We start from the raw sequence: 19104 nt of genomic DNA, 5'->3' as shown, positions 1-19104 counted from the left end.
TGTGGGGTGGTAGATTTTGATAGCTAGTGCGTGCATGGCTTTCTTTGCATGTCTGGGAGTCCACTTTCTTTCTTTCTTTTTCAGTGCACACATTACACACTATGATTAACTCCACCCCCAATCGGCACATGGAATACTTATAGCAGGGGTGCCAGACATAAAGCCCTGGGGTCGTTATACAGCTGTTATGTGGCCCACAAGCAACTGGTGCAAGGGAGGGAGCAGGAAGCTGCTGGGGGGGGGGCAGAGCCACTCCAGTTGTGGCTTTAGCATGGCAGAACCACCTCACCTGCGGTAGGCAAGCACAACCCCTTCACTTCAGGGACAGGAAGAAAGGAACATCAGTGCAGAACGACAAAGAAAAACTGACGGACATGCACAGTGAAAGTGAGGGGAAACACCCATGCATAATAGGCCGCTGTCCAACATAATAGTGTCTGCACATTATTATGTCAGCTATCTACACAATTTCATATCTGCTTAGTTCACCAATGCAATTAGAACATAAGAAGAAGAAGAAGAAGAGATTGGATTTATACCCTGCCCTTCACTTGGAGTCTCAGAGCGGCTTACAAACTCCTTTCCCTCCCCCTCCCCACAACAGACACCCTGTGAGGTGGGTGGGGCTGAGAGAACTCTGCCACAAACTGCTCTTTTTCAAGGACAGCTGTGCCAGAGCTTGTGACTGACCCAAGGTCACATCAGCAGGTGCAAGTGGAGGAGTGGGGAATCAAACCCGGTTCTCCCAGATCAGAGTCCGCACACTTAACCACTACACCAAACTGGCTCTCAGAAGCCATGTTGGATCAGGCCAATGGCCCATCCAGTCTTACATTTGCAGTGAATCCCACATGTTAATTACTTTTAATTAAATACATTCAAGCCCAACTGTAGTGCCTGATTCCAATAATAATAAAAAGGCTTCACACAAGAGCGAAATGGGGCTTAGACCATCTCCCATCTGTGAGTACTACAGTAAGTTCAGATAATGTTACCATCTGTTATTTTCTTTCCATTTCCCCTTGTGCCCACTATCAACCCCCACACACTGGCACCCTTTTTTACTGCTTTTTTAAAAACAGTAGTCGGCACCTATTAGACATACCTACGAGGGATTTTTTCCTTTAAATTGACAAAAAAGCCCTCACAGAATCATAGAGTTGGAAGGAACCTCCAGGATCATCTAGTCCAACCCCCTGCACAAGGCAGGAAATTCACAAAAACCTCCCCCCAAATCCCCAGTGACCCCTGTTCCATGCCCAGAAGATGGCAAAAAAAAAACCTCTCCAGGATCCCTGGCCAAAATGGCCTGGAGAAAAATTGCTTCCTGATCCCAACGTGGTGATCAGCATTTCCCTGGGCTTGTAAGAAAGGGCCACGAGAACTAAGGACTGAGGCAACCCTTCCTGCCCTCCCTTCTCATGAGCTACCTAAGTTCACAGAATCAGCATTGCTGTCAGATGGCCATTTAGCCTCTGTTTAAAGGCCTCCAGAGACCCTCTGGTGACAACTGAGAAGCGAAATGGCAGGGGAAATGTGGGGAGATGGAGGGAAAGCACAGAGCATATACCCAATTGGAGGCTATGATATTGCCACAGTGAATGCCTTTGCATTCATTCACAGTGACGTAGGAGCGTAATGGGGAAGCGGCTGAGAACAGGGAATTGCACAGCCAATGAGCACCGTGTATAGTGAGTACAATCTTCAGCAATGTTTAATGACATTTAATGGCAGGACATAGGTTTTGTTTGTAATAGCCCTATTCCCAAGTGCTTCCATTTTTGTCTGTGAAATGTTAGAAGCTATGTTGGGGGGAGAGACGATAGCTCCAGATTGCACCATAATACAATGTTATGTTCTCCTTCTTCCTCGCCAGAAAAGTGACTCTCCTTGTCCTCGGCCTAGACGGAGCAGGAAAAACTTCCGTAGTCAGAGAAATCCAGAGAGGTGAGTAACTGAACAGACATAAATTTCTAGGCTGCCTTTCTGTTCTGTGTTCAAGCACATGAAGAGTCCACATACTAAGCCAGACCCTCGGTCTCTCAAGGTCAGTCTTGTCTACTTCTTCTCCTTCTTCCTCGCCAGAAAAGTGACTCTCCTTGTCCTCGGCCTAGACGGAGCAGGAAAAACTTCTGTAGTCAGAGAAATCCAGAGAGGTGAGTAACTGAGCAGACATAAATTTCTAGGCTGCCTTTCTGTTCTGTGTTCAAGCACATGAAGAGTCCACATACTAAGCCATACCCTTGGTCTCTCAAGGTCAGCCTTGTCTACTCTGACTGGAAGCAGTTCTCCAAGGTCTCAGGCAGAGGTCTTTCCTGTTACCTGCTACCTGATTCTTTCACTGGAGATGCTGGGAACTGAACCTTAGACTGCATGCAAGGCAGGTACTCTGCTAGTTGGCTGCACCCACAGCTAACAGCAGCGGTACAGTGCAAAGAAGAGAGAGAGAAGAGATTGGGTTTATCCCACACCCTTCACTACTCAACGGAGTCTCAGAGCAGTTTACAATCTCTTTTCCCTTCCCCGCCCCACAACAGACACTCTGTGAGGTAGGTGAGGCTCACAGAGCAATTTCGAGAACTGCTTGTGAGGGAACAGCTGTAAAAGAATTTGTAACTGACCCACGGTTACACCAGCAGCTGCATGTGGAGATGTAGGGAATCAAACCTGGTTCTCTCAGATTGGAGTTCGCACTCCTAACTACTACACTAAACTATACCAAATGCACCCAGTTTCATATAAAAATATCCAATTAAAAAAGTAATTGCAAGCTGGCAGAATAACCACGTTTGGAAAATGCTATTGATGCTGGAATTCCCCTGGAAGAGAATAGTCTGAAGCTGGCATCCAGAAGTCAGCAAGGAGGAGGCAAGGTTAATTCTTCCTAGGGAGAGACTTCTGCTTATGTGGAGCCACCACAGAATTAGTTTTGGAATCCAGATTGATCAGCCATTTAAATCTGACATACCAGGCATAGCTTATGAAGCATAAGCTTTACAATGCTCTTTGCTACAAACCAACAAAAATTAGGGGGAAGCTCCTGATGTATAGTCCTGATGTATAACCCCGTCTGTGCAGGTGGGACTGATGATTGGCTTGGGTCTGCTTTTCTGTCTTCTCTGTGTAGTACTCTCCTGTGAAGTTCTCCCCACCACGAAGCCAAACCAGACAGACCTCAGAGTGGACAGGTTTGAGGTATCCTTCATCGACCCGGCTGGGGGGCAGCGAACCTGGAGGAACCACTACGGCAAAGCTCACGGGATAATCTTTGTGCTGGACTCTGGTGACGTGGAACAGATGGATGAACTCAAGAGGACCCTTACCCGTGTCTTGGGGTACCCCAAAGTTGCAGGAAAGCCTCTGCTACTGTGAGCCCCATTCTGTTTGCATCCTAGTTTCTTTTTGTGTCTTCTCTGGATGAACATATGGGTATAAATGAAGAAATCAGGAAGAAAGGCCTAAAGCAGAGAATTCTCTTCTTTCAGAAGATAAGAACATGAGAACATAAGAGAAGCCAATGCTGGATCAGGTCAATGGCCCATCCAGTCCAACACTCTGTCACACAGTGGCCAAAAATGCCAGGTGTCATCAGGAGGTCCACCAGTGGGGCCGGGACACTAGAAGCCCTCCCACTGTTGCCCCCTCCCCCCCAAGCACCAAGGATACAGAGCATCACTTGCCCCAGACTGAGAGTTCCTATCTATACCTTGTGGCTAATAGCCACTGGTGGACCTCTGCTCCATATGCTTATCTAATTCCCTCTTGAAGCTGTCCATGCTTGTAGCTGCCGCCACCTCCTGTGGCAGTGAATTCCATGTGTTAATCACTCTTTGGGTGAAGAAATACTTCCTTTTTTCTGTTATATATCTCTCGGGGAAACAGTGCAGCAAAAGGGAATACTTAAGCCCTTTCTGCTCTGCGCTACAGCTCTGATCTGAATTCCCCTGGTTGCTTTTTAACATTTAAGAAAAAAATGTTTGGGGTTCGAATGGTAGATATCCCATGTAACACGCAGTTTGATCATCAGGTCACGAATTAATGTAATGAAGACACATGATCTCCATCAGTCTATACGTGATAAACCCATCTCTGATCTGTTGGAGGTTACCACTGACTATTTAGCAGAGTGTATAAAGCTTCTAGCTGACAGTAAAACATTATCTTGTCAAAAAAAAATTAAAAATCCCTAAAACCACCAAAAAAGCAGCACCAAAATTAAACTCAATATTAACAAGTCAGCAGCATTAAACACCTATCCAAAAATTCTTACCTGTGGTGCTGCTCGTTAGGGTGTGGGGTGCAGGCGATACAAAGACGACAGGAGACAAGCTTGCAGAAGCTTGCAGGAACTGACTGAAACCTCTCGGCTTCAAGCTTTTATTTTATACACATTTTTCCCCTCTTCAAGCATTAGAGCATCCTTAAGGAATGTTTGTGTGTGTGTGTGTGTGTGTGTGTTCTCGTTCTCTCAGGCAAGCTCTCTGTTATCTGCCTTTCTCAAGGTTACTAACTGCGTAGTGAGCAGTAAACAGATTCCATCTCGGCCTCTCATGACGTATAAGTATTTCAGCTCCCAACCTCCAGCCAAGGGATTCCTGCACTGCTTTCCTACATGTCATCCCTTTTATTATTGTTTTAATGTGAAATCCTTGTTGCCAAGGTAGCTTCACATGATGAATTTAGCATATCAGCAGACGTGTCCTCCATGCAGGAATAACGTTACCACTCTCGGGCCTGCCTCACAAGAGCCGACAACATTGCTCCTACATTGCATCCGCCTTGTGCAAGTAGCTAGGTTCCCAATTTGTTCAGGAGAACAGCCAGGAGACCAGTGCCCTCGTGCGGGTTTGCCACGCAGTCAGCACTGCCCTCCTACACTTACCAAAGAGAAAAATCTTTTGACATTTTATTTTAGGATAAGCATTCGTGGACGAGCCCTGTTCCTTCGATGACACAGACCGTGAATGCTTATGTTGCAGTAAAAATGTGTGGGGCTTTAAGAGGCCGAAAGATTCCAGTTTGTTTTTGCTGCAATAGAGTAGCACAGCTGTCCCTCTGGAATTTCTTACCAAGCAAATGGGTTTAACTACGGGTCTGAACGCCAGGAGTGAGGACTGATTTTTAGACATGGGGTTCCAAAGAAGGGGATCCCTTCTAACAGAGAGAAAGAACCAGGCCTGTAGCTATGGTGGAGCTTTTGGGGGGTCTGCCCACTTTCTTAAAGACACAGCCCCACAATAGTTTCTCCTGTAAATGCTTTTTTCAATCATTTTAAAACATTTTTTAAAAGGTTTGTGCTCCTGTAAGCAGAGTGGGCTGCTGTAGTTAACTAATTCCCTCACTGAGCAGGGGGGTTAGAGTAGGTGACCTCTAGGGTCCCTTCTAACTCTGTGTCAAGACACTGGTCTCCTTTAAGAGAGTTTTTCTGCCGAAATGTTAACTTTCTTGACTCTAGAAGTCATCCCCCCCCCTTGCCGGTTTGTTATCAGAATTGTTGTTACCAGACTTGCTAGCAGAAGTGATTAACAGCTGAGAACTGTCATCTAAAGTGGTTGACAGCTTGCAGTTTAGAGATCTATCTCCGTAACAGCTTTCTGTTGGCTAAATGGCTTTTCTTTCTGCACTGAGAACTTCAGCCCGACAAGAAAAAAAAATTCCCCCAAAAGCCACAACATCTCGGCTGCGGGCCTGGAGAGAACCCTGCTCTTGGTACTTGAAGATAGGCCTTGGCAAGATGATCTAAGCACTGAGACGTGAACTGCATGAGATGCCACTCCACAAACTAGGTTGGGGTTGTCCCCCATCCCACCCGACTCATGTTCCCCACAGCCACACAGAAGGATAGGGAACTTATGTTCCCAAGCACGTCAGGGCCCTCTTCAAATCGAGACCCTGGCATTGGGGGAGAAGGGGCTGCACCCTCCCCGCACCACTTTCCTGATCTAAAGCACCCCTGGGAGAGCATACAGGAGGCCAGGTCTCCTTGAAGGTCTGTTGCCTTCTCCATATTGCGTGGCCGGAGGGTGAATGGACAGCAGTGTTTGTGCGGTTTGCTAACGGGGCCTTGCTGTTCTGTTTTCTGATTTCTGTGCGGATGTTTCAAGGCTGGCCAACAAACAGGACAAGCTGGATGCGCTCTTGCCCTGCGAGATCATCGAGTGCCTGTCTCTGGAGAAGCTCGTGAACGAAAGCAAGTCGCCGTGTCGCATTGTAAGCATGGGACGCCAACCCTCTCTGCTCATGTTGGCAATGCCTCTCCAAGGTCTTCTTCTTTACTTCCTTTGTACCTCGCCTTTCTCCCCAGTGCGGACCCAACATGGTTTGCACCGTCGGTCTCCGGTCCTCTGTTTTTATCCTCACAAGAAAAACCCAGAGAGGCAGATCAAGCAGAGAGTGAATGACCGGCCCAAGCTCACGCAGCAAGTTCCCCATGGCAGAGTGGGGATTCAGCACCCTAACCCCAAGACCTTACTGGCTGTCCCGAAGGCATGGAGAAAGTGTGAGTCTCCCACCATCCATCTCGGTCATTCTCATGGGGCTTTACGGCAGTGTTTCTTGTCTGCCACTAATCAGATTGCCTGTTTCATTTTAACGTTTGCCCCCACCCCACCCCCATGCCGAATGGAATTGGAGAGCCAGCAAGGTATAGTGGGCTAATTTCACACACGTTGGACAATGCACCTTCAATGCACTTTAGCAATTGTTTTCAAGCAGCTTCAGCCTCAAAGGATTGCTAAAGCACATTGCGAGTACATTCTCCAATGTGTGTGAAATTAGCCGTGGTTAGAGTGCTGGATTAGGGTCTGAGAGACTCAGGTTCGAATCCCCACTCTGCCTAGGGTTGCCAAGTCTGGGTTGGAAAATACCTGGAGACTTTGGGGGTGAAGCCAGGAGAGGGCGGGGTTTGGGAGGGGAGGGGCCTCAGCACAGTACAATGCCATGGAGTCCACCCTCCAAAGCAGCCATTTTCTCCAGGGGAGCTGATCTCTTTCGGCTGGGGATCAGTTGTAAAAGCGGGAGATCCCCTGGCCCCACCTGGAGGCTGGCAACCCTAACTCTGCCATGGATGCTTGCTGGGTGACGCTGGGCCAACCACTCACACTTCTGCTTGGTCTGCCTCTCAGGGATTTTGTTGTGAGGATCAAATGGAGGGGGAGAACAATGTTATAACTGCTTTGTGTCCCCCACTGATCTTGGGAATGGCTCGGAGGGAAGACTTCACTCTTCCACAGTCCTGATTTAGATCAATCCACAACTGCTTTCGGCAGCTTAACAGCTGGGGGTCTGAATGCTGATCCCCCACCTTCGTAATCGTATGCAGTTTGGCCCTCAATCTAGCTTTCTTCTGCTCTCTTCTTCACACTCTCATTTCCCTGTTTTCTTCCTGTCTTTTTGAATTCCAGCTAAAGGGGCCAGAAGCACGGGTTCTTCTGACATTCCTCTTGTAAATCAAGGCCTTCTGCTTGAAGATCAGTGCCTGAGCTGAGTTTTCATAGCCCTTGAGAAATCCATTCAGCTTCTCGGTCCTCTGGGTCTTGGTCCTGCAGGGGTTTTTTGCCCTGATCCTGAAGGGGTTTGGGGGGTGGGGGTCTTGATCCTGCGGGTTTCAATCTAAGCTGTCTTTGGTATCATTTTGCAGGAACCCTGTTCAGCCGTCAAAAGGCTCCCCAAGACCCAGTGCTGGACCATCGTTCAAGGGCTTCACTGGCTCTTGCACTCCATTGCCCTGGACTATGGGGCCCTGTGTGACCGCATCCAGGAAGATGGCCTTGAACTGCAAGTGTTACCAGAGCGGGATGTATCTCGGAAGGCACGGAGACCCCGGAGCAAGACCCGAGAAGACAGGTTCTCCTTGACTTTGGAATGGCATCGTTGGCCACAACCAGTGTTCCCTCTAAGCTGAGTTAGTGTGAGCTAGCTCACAGTTTTTTAGCCTCCAGCTCACACATTTTTGTCTTAGCTCAGGAAGGAGGGCTCCAGAGCAAACTAATTTATGCAGCAGCCAAATCGCTTGCTCATAACTTCAATGCCAGTAGCTCAAAAAGTAGAATTTTTGCTCATAAGACTCCACAGCTTAGAGGGAGCATTGGCCACAACCAAGGCTGCACCTTGGCTGAGTAGGAGGAATTAGGCAGAGATGGAAATAGGACGGCTGCCAGGCCTCCCACCGTGGTGGGAGACCTCCTGCTGGAAGCCTGTGTTGCCCACCACTGCTCCAAATGGCAGGAGAAAATAAACAAACATTGGTATTGTATGTGTGATGTCATTTCCGGGGGGAGCACAGAAGTGATGTAAGTTAGCTCTAGGAAATCAGTGGCTATTCTTAGACGAGGAGAAGAGCAGAGATTGGATTTATACCCTGCTGCGGTGGCTCAAGTGGTTAAGACGCTGAACTGCAGGCTGTGGAAGGTTGGTAGTTCAGCAGTTCGAGACCTGAGTGCGCCGCATGACGGAGTGAGCTCCCGTCTATAGTTCCAGCTCCTGCCAACCTAGCAGTTCGAAAGCAAGAAATTGCAAGTAGATAAATAGGTACCACTTCACTGGGAAGGTAACAGCGTTCCGTGCGACTTGGTGTTTAGTCATGCCGGCCACATGACCACAGAAACGTCTTTGGACAGCACTGGCTCTTCGGCTTTGAAACGGAGATGAGCGCCGCAACCCTAGAGTCGGATTTGACTGGCTTTCGAGCAAGGGAACCTTTACCTTTACCTTCACTACCCAAAGGTGTCTCAGAGCGGCTTACAAACTCCTTTCCCTTCCCCCCCCCACAACAGACACCCTGTGAGGTAGGTGGGGCTGAGAGAACTCTGACAGAAACTGCTCTTTTTTCAAGAACAGCTGTGGCAGAATTATGGCTTGCCCAAGGTCATCCAGCAGGTGCAAGTGGAGGAGTGGGGAATCAAACCCAGTTCTCCTAGATTAGAGTCCGCGCACTTAACCACTACACCAAACTGGCTTATGTAACTTCCGGGTTTTTCCCCCCTGGAAGTGACATCACAGCACACGTGCTGCTGAGTCCCCCCGTGTTTCCGCCCCCGAAGCTCCCACTGGTTGCCACCGCCTGGTAATCTTAGAAAGAAGCTAACATCCTGACAATGATTTATGACTGCATTGCAGCATGGGGTGTGTGTGTCATGGTTCTTGTATTCTTCACACTCCTGCAAAGTTTATATGGTCAACTGTGGCTGAGAAAGAGTTGCCCTAGACTAGAGGCTACCCGAGTGAGTAGGGATTTGAGGACAGGTTTTATTATTACACTTGTTTCCTGCCTTTCTTCCATCATGGAACCCATAGAACTGTATGGACCACCAGACCCCTGCCTGCTTAGCTCCAGCACGATTGATATATTGTGTGCCTTTCAGTGAAGTCATTTCAGAACCTATTCTTGCACCACATTGGTATTTTGCCTCCATAATTCCCAAGGCACCATAGAGGACACCAGAAATCAATTAATTATCATATGGCATTGTGTGTGGAATAGCCAGGAGATCCCTGAACAGATGGTTTGGCTGTCGAAGCTGTAGCTCTCTTTGGCACCACTAGGTGGCGAGCTATGCTTATTTTTTAGGCTGAGAGTGCTGTGACTTGCCTAAGCTCACCCAGCAAGCTTCAAGTGGGGAATCAAACCTGGTTCTCCAGATTAGAGTCCACCGCTGTTAACCAGTACACCAAACTGTCTCTCAGTACAGCAGAGCTTGAGGTTAGCACTGTTGCTAGCCTAACTCAAGTCCAAGGCTGTGGGAGGAGGAGAACCAGTTTATACGATGTCTTGCAGTTTTAAGTAATTTCTTACATCTTCCTCCTATCCTTTAGGGAGCCACCGGCCAAGAGGGAGAGCTCCCAAGACGGAAATGCCAAGACAGAGACAAGCAAACCACCAAAGCACTTCCAGAACATCCTTCCACAGGTAACCTGCTCCTTTTTGCAGAACACTTGCCTGCTGGTGTTGCAGCTGTTGTGAGTTGCAGGGCCAAAATCCCAGTAACAGGGATCACTGGGAGTCTCATGGGTTGTTCTGTTCATGTCATGCGCCCAGTAGCAGGAGTGTCACTTGAAGTGAGAAAGGGAATAAGAATAGCTGTGCCCGGAAGCATTGCTTACCCTGAACTTGATTCCAAAGACTGAGGCAAAGCATGGTTTCCCTTCCAGTTCTAAAGCATGGTTGCCCTTCTGAAAGCCAGTGTGTCTCCTTTCCATCAACTGCCTTGTGGTAATGAGCTAGGATGGGGAAATGCCAGACATTTGTCCATTGATTACATGACCAGGCCAGAGGGTGGTCTTTTCTTTGTATGCCTCATTAGCCTCCAGATTGCTTTACTGCTCCCCGTCTGCTGCTTGGAATAGGAAAAATGGGGAGGGAAATGAACTCTCTTGTGAACAGAGTATGTAAATGGGTGATTTGAGATTATCTCCTCCTGAGCATCTGCAAAGTGTAAACTCAACACTCACAAAGCAAAGTAGAAGATTCCTACATGGCAAATATAGGGTGGAAATGTCATCTCATCACAGATGTATCACTGTAACTTAATGCCATGTGAAGACTCGCTTGCTGCTGTGTGTGCCTCTGCATTCACAGTGGCCATGAGAGCTCCACAGAGGATCATGACCATGTGGAAGCAACCCTAGCTACCGGCCCTCCCCACATCTTGGGACAGTGGGTGCGTTCAGACGGGGCATTTATAGGTGCCGGTTGGTATCGGTGTACTTACCAGCGTTCACACGGCAAACATCTGCCTTCCGTCCCTAACTGTTGCAAAGAGCTTTAAACCGTTGTATTCTGCCACTAGGTCCCCAAGTAGTGGTATCCTGAGTGCAACGGTTGTAATCGCTTTACCCCCCACCCCCCGGTCTGATCGCTCTCCACCGTTGTAGAGCCACTTCCGTTTGGAAGCCTGAGGCTTCCGATTTTCGCCCGCCTTTTTTTTTTTAGGTCGGCGATATGCGCTTGGGCAAAGCTTCGCCCCGGTGTTTGTTTTTTAAAAAAAGAAAAGGTCCTTAGTTTAACATTTTAGAGGAGTCCAGGACCTCAGGGAGGCCAGTTTGCTCTTTAAACTTTAAAGGTAAGTCCTCTCTTCAGGGCATGCTTTTCTGGACGGGGTGTTTTGCGCATGCACGAAGATCACCATTCTGTGCACAAACTGAGGGTTTTTTTAAAAAAAAAACGACGCCCGCTGTGTGTGAACGGGCATACAGCGATGGGCTCCACAGACAGGAGGTAAGTGTGATCGCATTTCAGCCGGCATAAACTGCAACGGTTCCAACCGGTACAGTTTATGCCGGCTGAAACGCCCTGTCTGAACGCACCCAGTGAGTTCCAGAAGATGGTAACATTGGGCCAAGCCTGACGTGTTCTGTGGAACATGGAACCCTTTCCTGTGCAAATGGTATTTTTCCTACCCAGCAACTTCCTCTGCAACACACATCTTCTTAATTGATTGCTTGATTCAGAAGGAACATGCCCCGAGGCAGCTTACAATACAAAACATAAAACACCACGAAAGGTATTAACACCTGTGCTCAAAAACAAAGGCAGAGCATAAAACGACACAAAACATGGAGCTGATTAAAAGGGGTCTTAAATATTCCTGAGGCTAAAAACAGATTATAAATAGATGTCTTAGAATAAATAAATCCCTTGATTAAAAACCTGGGTAAACAGAAATGGTACCTAATTGATGTAGGCACCAGGCAGGTCCCCACGGAAAAAGCCTTGTTTCCACCCACTCACCTCTGAAGACGAGTGGCCTTCTAATCATTGCATAGTTAAATTTTCTGATTTAGTGTTCTAATCATGTATAGTTTAGTGTTTTAAAATGGAAAATCCACTGTAACTTACAGTTGCCAACCTCCAGGTGGGGGCTGGAGATCTCCCTCTATTGCAACTGATCTCCAGGTGACAGAGATCAGTTCGCCTGGAGAAAATGACCCGTTTGGAAGGTAGACTCTATGGCAGTATACCCTGTTGAAGTCCTTCCCCTCTCCAAACCCCGCCCTCCTTAGGCTCCACCCCCCAAATCTCCAGATATTTCCCAACCCAGAGCTGGCAACCCTACGTAACTATATGCTGCCTGCCTCATACTACTGATGTTGTCTTCCTATTCAAGTCTAATTTCTCTTTTGTGGAGGGGGCTGATATGCAAAACAATAAAAACACAATCTCAGCCTTGTACTGCTGAAAAGTAGTTAATTAGAGATGTCAGCACTTCAATGTGGCCCCTCATGCACGCAGAGTCCATCCACTACTGATGAGCTGCATTCCCCATTGCCAAGCCCAGTATTTGGTTTCATCTGTGGGCGCGCAAGCCGAAGGTTCTTCGGGAACACTTGTTAACTTGTGTCTGACTGCCGTCTTGTATTATCTGATATTATCGGTTTTTAATATTGTATCGATCATGTTTTAGTTGTTTTAAATTCATTGTATATATCTATTGTCGTAACCCACCCTGAGCCCTGCAGTGCAAGGAAGGGTGGGCTACAAATTTAAATACATAAATGAATACGCTACTGTCTGTAATGAGGACAATGTGTGATGTTGTGGTTAAGAGGGCTGCACTAGGGTTTGGGAGACCCAGGTTTGAATTCCCACCCTGCCATGGGGAGGAGCTTGCTGGGAGACCTGGGACCCGTTACAGACTTTCGGCCTAACTTACCTCACAGGGTTCATAGAATCAAAGAATCGTGGAGCTGGAAGGGACCTCCAGGGTCGTCTAGTCCAACCCCCTGCACAATGCAGGAAATTCACAAATAACTCCCCCCCAACACACACCCAGTCACCCCCACTCCATGCCCAGAAGATGGCAAAAAAAAAATTCCAGGATCCCTGGCCAAACTGGCCTTCAGAAAATTTGCTTCCTGTCCCCAAAATAGCAATCAGCATTTCCCTGGGTGTGTAAGGCCCCGGTCACACGGGAGGTTTTGGCCTGCAAGAGGGACAGATCGGGGGCGCAGCAAACGGGCGCGATCACACCACAACATCTGGGAAGCGGTGCGCACCCGTCCCCGATCCGTCCCTTCAGGCCGAAAACGTGCATTAAAAAAACCTCTAGGAAATAGTAGCACCAACCTGAAACGCCACAGCAAGCGCGGCCATGAGATCGCCGGCACACCTGTCTTCAGGAGCATTCAAGGCTCCCGCCAAACTGCGCATGCGCACACATGCGCAGCCGGCTGCCTCCCTCTCCCTTCCGTGGCTTCCCCCGTGGCATCTGATTGTGCCAGGGAGCAACTGCGTGGCGGCTCAGGGGATCTGTTTGATCCCGCCGCCTCGTGTCTCTTTTGGTGCGGCTCTAAAAAGCCGCACTTTGGCCGCGTCAATTTCCCCCGTGTGCCCGGGGCCTAAGAAAGGGCCACAAGAACTAAGCACTGATGCAACCCTTCCTGCCCTCCCTCTCATGATCTGCCTGAGTTCACAGAATCAGCATGGCTGTCAGATGGCCATCTAGCCTCTGTTTGAAAACCTCCAAAGAAGGAGAGCCCACCACCTGCCGAGGAAGCCTGTTCCACTGAGGTTGATTTAAGGATAAAATGGAGGAGAGGACAGTGATGTAAGCCACTTTGGGTCCCCATTGGGGAGAAGGGGCAAAGTATAAGTGAAGTAAATAAATGTGTCATCTTTTCTGGGGAGGAGACAATGACCAGCTGAAAGTACAGGAAGCTCAAGAGGGCCACCTGATGTATTGTGGGATATTACTGTAGGAACCAGATATGAGGAAGACCTTTTGGACGGGAAGCTTCTGAAACCGCTTTCAGGGAGATATGCTTGCCCTTCCTTGGTTTTTGTGTAGAAAGAGGAAAGAACAACGGCCCCCAGGAAGAAAAAGAAGAAAGTAAAGCTCAAAATGAAGAAGAAAGGTTTGGTGCAGTCAGACGGCACACTGGCTGAAGACGACAAAGGCAAAATGGCAGCAGGCGGAAGCAAAGTCGGAGCCATCGGTGGCCTCATCCAGAACAACCGGGTTGCCCAAGAGAATCCCAGAATTCGGGAAACATCAACTCCAGCAGGTAAACATAAATGAATGTTGACAAGCCTTCAAAATCATGTAGAGCAGCAGCGATACTTGAGGTAAACAGGGTTCTTACTCCAAGGTCTTTTCTATATGTGCCACAATCATTTGTAGGGAGCCGTAACTTTTCCCAAAAGTGAAGGCAGCAGTATTGGACCATAAGAAGAACCCTGCTGAGCCAGAGCTTAGTCCAGCATCACTTTTCAGGCAGCATCCAAACCAGTTGCCGTGAAGGGCCAGCAAACGGAGCACAGCTGCCAAGGCCTGCCCGTGATGTACCTTCTGATTTAAAGTCTGCTGTCTCTACATATGAAGGTATCCTTTAGTCACCATGGCTACTAGCCATTGATGGACCTCCCCTTCACGAATCTGCCTAGCTCCCTTTTAAAGCCATCTGTGTTTGTGGCCATCACTGGCCATCCACTGGCAGTGAATTCTGCAATTTAATTACTTGTTGAGTAAAGAAGTATTTTTGTCTGTCAGTCAGTCTCCTTCGGTGGCTCAGTGGGAGAGGAAGAAAAAGCTCCCTCTATCCACTTTTTCTACCCCACGCATAAGTTTATAAACCTCTGCCATGTTCCTCCCATGTCACCTTTTTCTAAACTGAAAAGGTGCTCTAAGCCCTTAATTGTGTTGGTCTGTCAGTCAGTCTCGTTCGGTGGCTCAGTGGGAGAGGAAGAAAAAGCTCCCTCTATCCACTTTTTCTACCCCACGCATAAGTTTATAAACCTCTGCCATGTTCCTCCCATGTCACCTTTTTCTAAACTGAAAAGGTGCTCTAAGCCCTTAATTGTGTTGGTTGTCCTCTTCTGTACCTTTGGCCTGCTCGGCAATATCCTTTTTGAGATACGGATACCAGGGGTTTGCCCCAGGTATTCCAAATGCGGCCACACCATAGCCTTATATACAAAGACATTACAATATTGGCATTGCATTTTCAATCCATAATACCCAGCATGGAGTTTGCCTTTTTCACCACTGTCGCAGAGTCAACATTTTCATCACGCTTTCGACTACAACCCTCTCTCTTTCAGCCTCAAAGGCCTGAATTCCAGAGTTAGGAAGCACCATCTGGGGAAGGCCTTGGCGGCTGCAGCCTGTTCGTTGGCCCTTCAGGGCAACTGGTTGGCCCTTGAATGAAACAGGATGCTGGCCTAGAGCTTCCACTGGTCTGATCCAAAAGAGCTTGTATGTAACAATTAAACACTGGACTCAGTTTGGGCCATTCCCAGCAGTGTGGCTTTAGCATCTGTTTGGAGGCTGTAGCGGTTTAATTGGATGAGGTCTGCAGTGAGGAGGGGACAGGAAGGAAGACGGACAGAGGGGAAGAGAGAGAGTTGCTAATCACCTTTGCCCTCCCTGGAAACTTCTTGTTACAAGAATTCTGCAGCAAATACAAAATGCTGTGGAAAGTTTGCACATAAAGTTTCCATGAGCGGCTAACCAAATCTGTCTCCTTTGATTATATTGGCAAGACAAAGCTACTATTAATTGCCAGAATGGTAACAGATACTGACATGGCAGCCCAACTCTTATTTGTTGTTTCTCTGACATGCTGAACACTACCGGCTTTTGTAGGGTTAGCGGGTGCTTGGAACAGCTCTGTAAATGGGGCTTCTTTCTGCCTCTAGTTCTGCTGGACGGCTGCCTGGAAAGAGTCCAGTGAGACAGAAGGACAGGCATTAATAATGTTCAGGAGTTGCAGCGGAGAGCATGTGCCCTCGAGCACTCTGCAGGTTTTGTGAGCCACAGACTTGAGAAAGGAGCGCCATACAGCTGCTCTTCCAGTACTTGTGCATTTCCTCCCTCCACTTGATGCTGGAGTTCAGCTGTTGTGGAGGAATTGTCCATGCATCCCAGTTGGAGGAGTGGAAGATCCAGGACAGAGCCCGTGTCCCGAGGGTAGAGTACCTGTAAGCAGGGGTCCTTTCGTAGAAAAAGAGGTGCAGGAGCTCATTAGCATAACTCATTAGCATAACTTATTTGCATGTGCCACACACCCTGACATCACCAGAAGTGTGTCAGAAGGCAACACCCCCCGCTCAGGCTCCACTGGACTGTTTTGGATTGCTAGCTATTGGGGGGGGGGGAGGAACGTGCAAATCTGTCCTCGCAGAGGAGGGAGAGCTTGTACCTGAATAAAACTTGGACTTAAAGGTGCCACTGGACTGTTTTGGACTGGGGGGCCAGGGGGAGCTCTGCAACTTACCTGGCTGCTTCTTGCTCTGACTGAGGACTGCTGGGAGCAGGGGGTGGGGCTTGTTGCATGTGCCCGCCCCCTGGGCTCTTCACTGCCGGAGCTCTTCTCCTGTGCGCTCCTGCAGGAAATGACCCCTGCCTGTAAGAGTTCGGAGCAGAGCAATGTTAGCAATATGCTCTAACAATGCACAAACACCCAAGGAGGAGGAAGACCAACAAAGTGCTTCCTTTTTGCACAAGAAGTATTCTTTCTGTAGAGTTCCCCTCACTAAGCCCCCTTCCCCCACCATGTGTCTGACGTGTACACAAACCTCAAGACATAACCCCCTGCCACACATCCTGTTATCCGAGATATGGATTTCTAAGCTGGGGGTTCAGAGAGTACCCAAGAAATACATAGACTTAGTTATTTGTTAAGGCTTTGAGCCAATGCAATAAAGTTTATAATACCAGTTGGTATCCTAAGCTGTGCGGCAGGTGTGCAGGTCTTTGTGTTTTGCTCCCACTGCCTTCGGTGGGAGAGTTTATACTTATCTAGGGTTGCCAGTCCCCTTCTCCCCGGCTGTGGACCAGCTTGCCGGTGGAGGAAACCCTGCCCCTAAACTGGGACATCACTGTGTGTCGTCCCCAGTACAATGACATCACCTAGAAGTGATGTTGTCACACAGGACACTATGGTTTTTGGGCAAAACTCTATGGTTTGAGGGCAAATTTACCATAGAGTTTTGCCCAAAAACCAGAGTGTCGCCAATGCGATGATGTAACTTCCAGGTGACACCATTGCATCGCGTGACATCCCTGCCCATCCCCGGAATGCCCGCCAAATCCCCCCACACTGGCTGAAGACGACCTGGCTATCCTATATTTATCTCCAACATAGGACTGCCAGGCAAAACCCCTGGCTCCAGCTAGCCAAAACAGCTCAGAAGGTGTATAGACAGCCTAAGCAGTCTAAGCAACCTAAGCAGACCGTTACCCTCAGCCAATCAACCAAAAGCCTTAGAATCCCTCAAACAGGCTGTCAGTTAAGATCAATTAAAACAACAGTTAAAACCAGTTAAAGCAAAAGAAAACAAGGCAAAGTAAGCCAAAACAAAATCTCAACTATTTCAAATCAGGAACAAAAAGAAAGCCCTACACTAATCCCCTTAAAGCCTCTCCTTCCCCCACCCAACTAAAGGAGGGAGAGGGGAGGGGGGAAGGAAGGAGAAATCTGAACACTGCGCCTGTAAAACAAGAACAGAAGGCAGAAAGATAAAAAGGGATCTGTAAAACCAAACAAAACGGGAGGAAAGAGAAGGGCAAACCGTAGAAAATTTAACAGCTAATTAGCTCAAGGCTAATTCGAACAAACAACAGAGCACAACCAATAAGACATAAAAATCAACTAAGGACAGACTAATTGGAATGAAATAAGCAAAACAATCAAAATAACAGAGAGAAAATAACATAAAACATAAAGATAAAACCAAGGGGTAATATGTGCCTGTGACGACCCCTTTACTAGGGAGGTCTGGTTTTACTTTAAAGTGTCCCTTTTAGTTTATTTTTCTTTGGGTATCCAGCTGCCACCAGGAATTTTAAGGCTTTCCAACCTCTTACTATAATATATATTTCTATCACTGGGTAGGTGTACCATGGGTCTAGGCATTCTTGAAGGTCTATGTGGTCTGAGGAAGGATTATTTGCTGAGCTGGTATACTTGAAGGAAATAGGATTTATTTAAAGAAAGCATCAACACGAGGGCAAACAATGTAAACAGAACTGGGAATGATTTGAACCATGGCTTGGTGTCTCTCACAAGCCTCTCTCCACTGACAGGGATATTTCATAGGCAACTTTGTAACACTTTTCACTGTACTTTTTCCTAGACTCTCAGCTTGTAATTTTCTCCTATAACACAGACTTAAATGTCACTCTTTTCACACACAGGGCTGAGTCTCCTTCAACTCAGAGACAGAACTTAACTGACTTCTGCTTCTCTCACAGAAATCTCAGGACCAACTCCTATCAACTGCTTTTACACAGCACTCTCTGCTGACTGACTCATCAACTGTCTGTTTAACTGTCTCACTCTAACAGTCACTCCTGATAGACTTTCAAATCATCCACACAGCATCCATTCCAAAACCCCTCCCCCTCTCTGTCACTCACCAATCATATCACTTGCCTGAGTCCAGCATTCTAGATCATCATCACACAGCAATATAAACCAAACTTTTAAAGACACACACACAAATAAACATGAAATTGTTACAGTGCCAATGAGCAGAGCACAGCCTCGCCATGTCCTATCATCTTGCACAGAACACCTAGTAGCCCCCAGGGTAAACAGCACTTTATGGCATTTTCAGACTCACTGAGCTCCCTCTCCACTTCTATCTCTGGCTACCCCCAGCTCTGCCTGACCACTGTCTTAAGGGCCCTGCCCACTAGTTGGTCTCTCCCACCCTGATTAGACATCCACCACTCTGGCTATCTCTTCCACCCACTCCATAACCCTAATAGGATGCCATCGCCTCCAGTTACTGCTGCAAACGTCAGGCACCCTGTCCTTGTAGTAGATAACTCACTGAAAATGTCGAGATAGTGCGTGATTGCAATAAAAAAGGCCAATGCTATGCTGGGGATTATTAGGAAGGGTATTGAAAACAGATCAGCCAATATCATAACGCCCCTATATAAATCAATGGTGCAACCTCATTTGGAATACTGTGTGCAGTTCTGGTCACCACACCTTAAAAAGGATATTATAGCTTTGGGGAAAGTGCAGAAAAGGGCAACTTGAATGATAAAAGGGTTGGAACCAGAGGTAGATTTGGGGGGGATCGCGGGGGATCGCAGTTCCCCCAGGTGAGGTGCGGGGGGCGGGGCACATGATGACGCCCCGCCCCCTGCCTCC

The 19104-nt window shown here is 47.9% G+C and overlaps 1 protein-coding gene across 1 annotated transcript in view; it reads left to right on the top strand.

The window, feature by feature from the left end:
- ARL13A (ADP ribosylation factor like GTPase 13A) overlaps positions 1–19104 on the top strand; it is a 33753-nt gene that overhangs the window by 7846 nt on the left and 6803 nt on the right. The window contains exons 3-8 of the mRNA XM_015428030.1: positions 1877–1947; positions 3128–3368; positions 6105–6210; positions 7640–7845; positions 9814–9907; positions 13785–14001. Coding sequence (XP_015283516.1) covers positions 1877–1947; positions 3128–3368; positions 6105–6210; positions 7640–7845; positions 9814–9907; positions 13785–14001 — 935 coding nt within the window. The remainder of the gene's footprint in view (positions 1–1876; positions 1948–3127; positions 3369–6104; positions 6211–7639; positions 7846–9813; positions 9908–13784; positions 14002–19104) is intronic.

This window comes from Gekko japonicus, unplaced genomic scaffold (assembly GCF_001447785.1).
Source record: "Gekko japonicus isolate JY-2015 unplaced genomic scaffold, Gekko_japonicus_V1.1 scaffold1022, whole genome shotgun sequence".
NCBI lineage: Eukaryota > Metazoa > Chordata > Lepidosauria > Squamata > Gekkonidae > Gekko > Gekko japonicus.
This window is presented reverse-complemented; position numbering and strand designations above follow the sequence as displayed.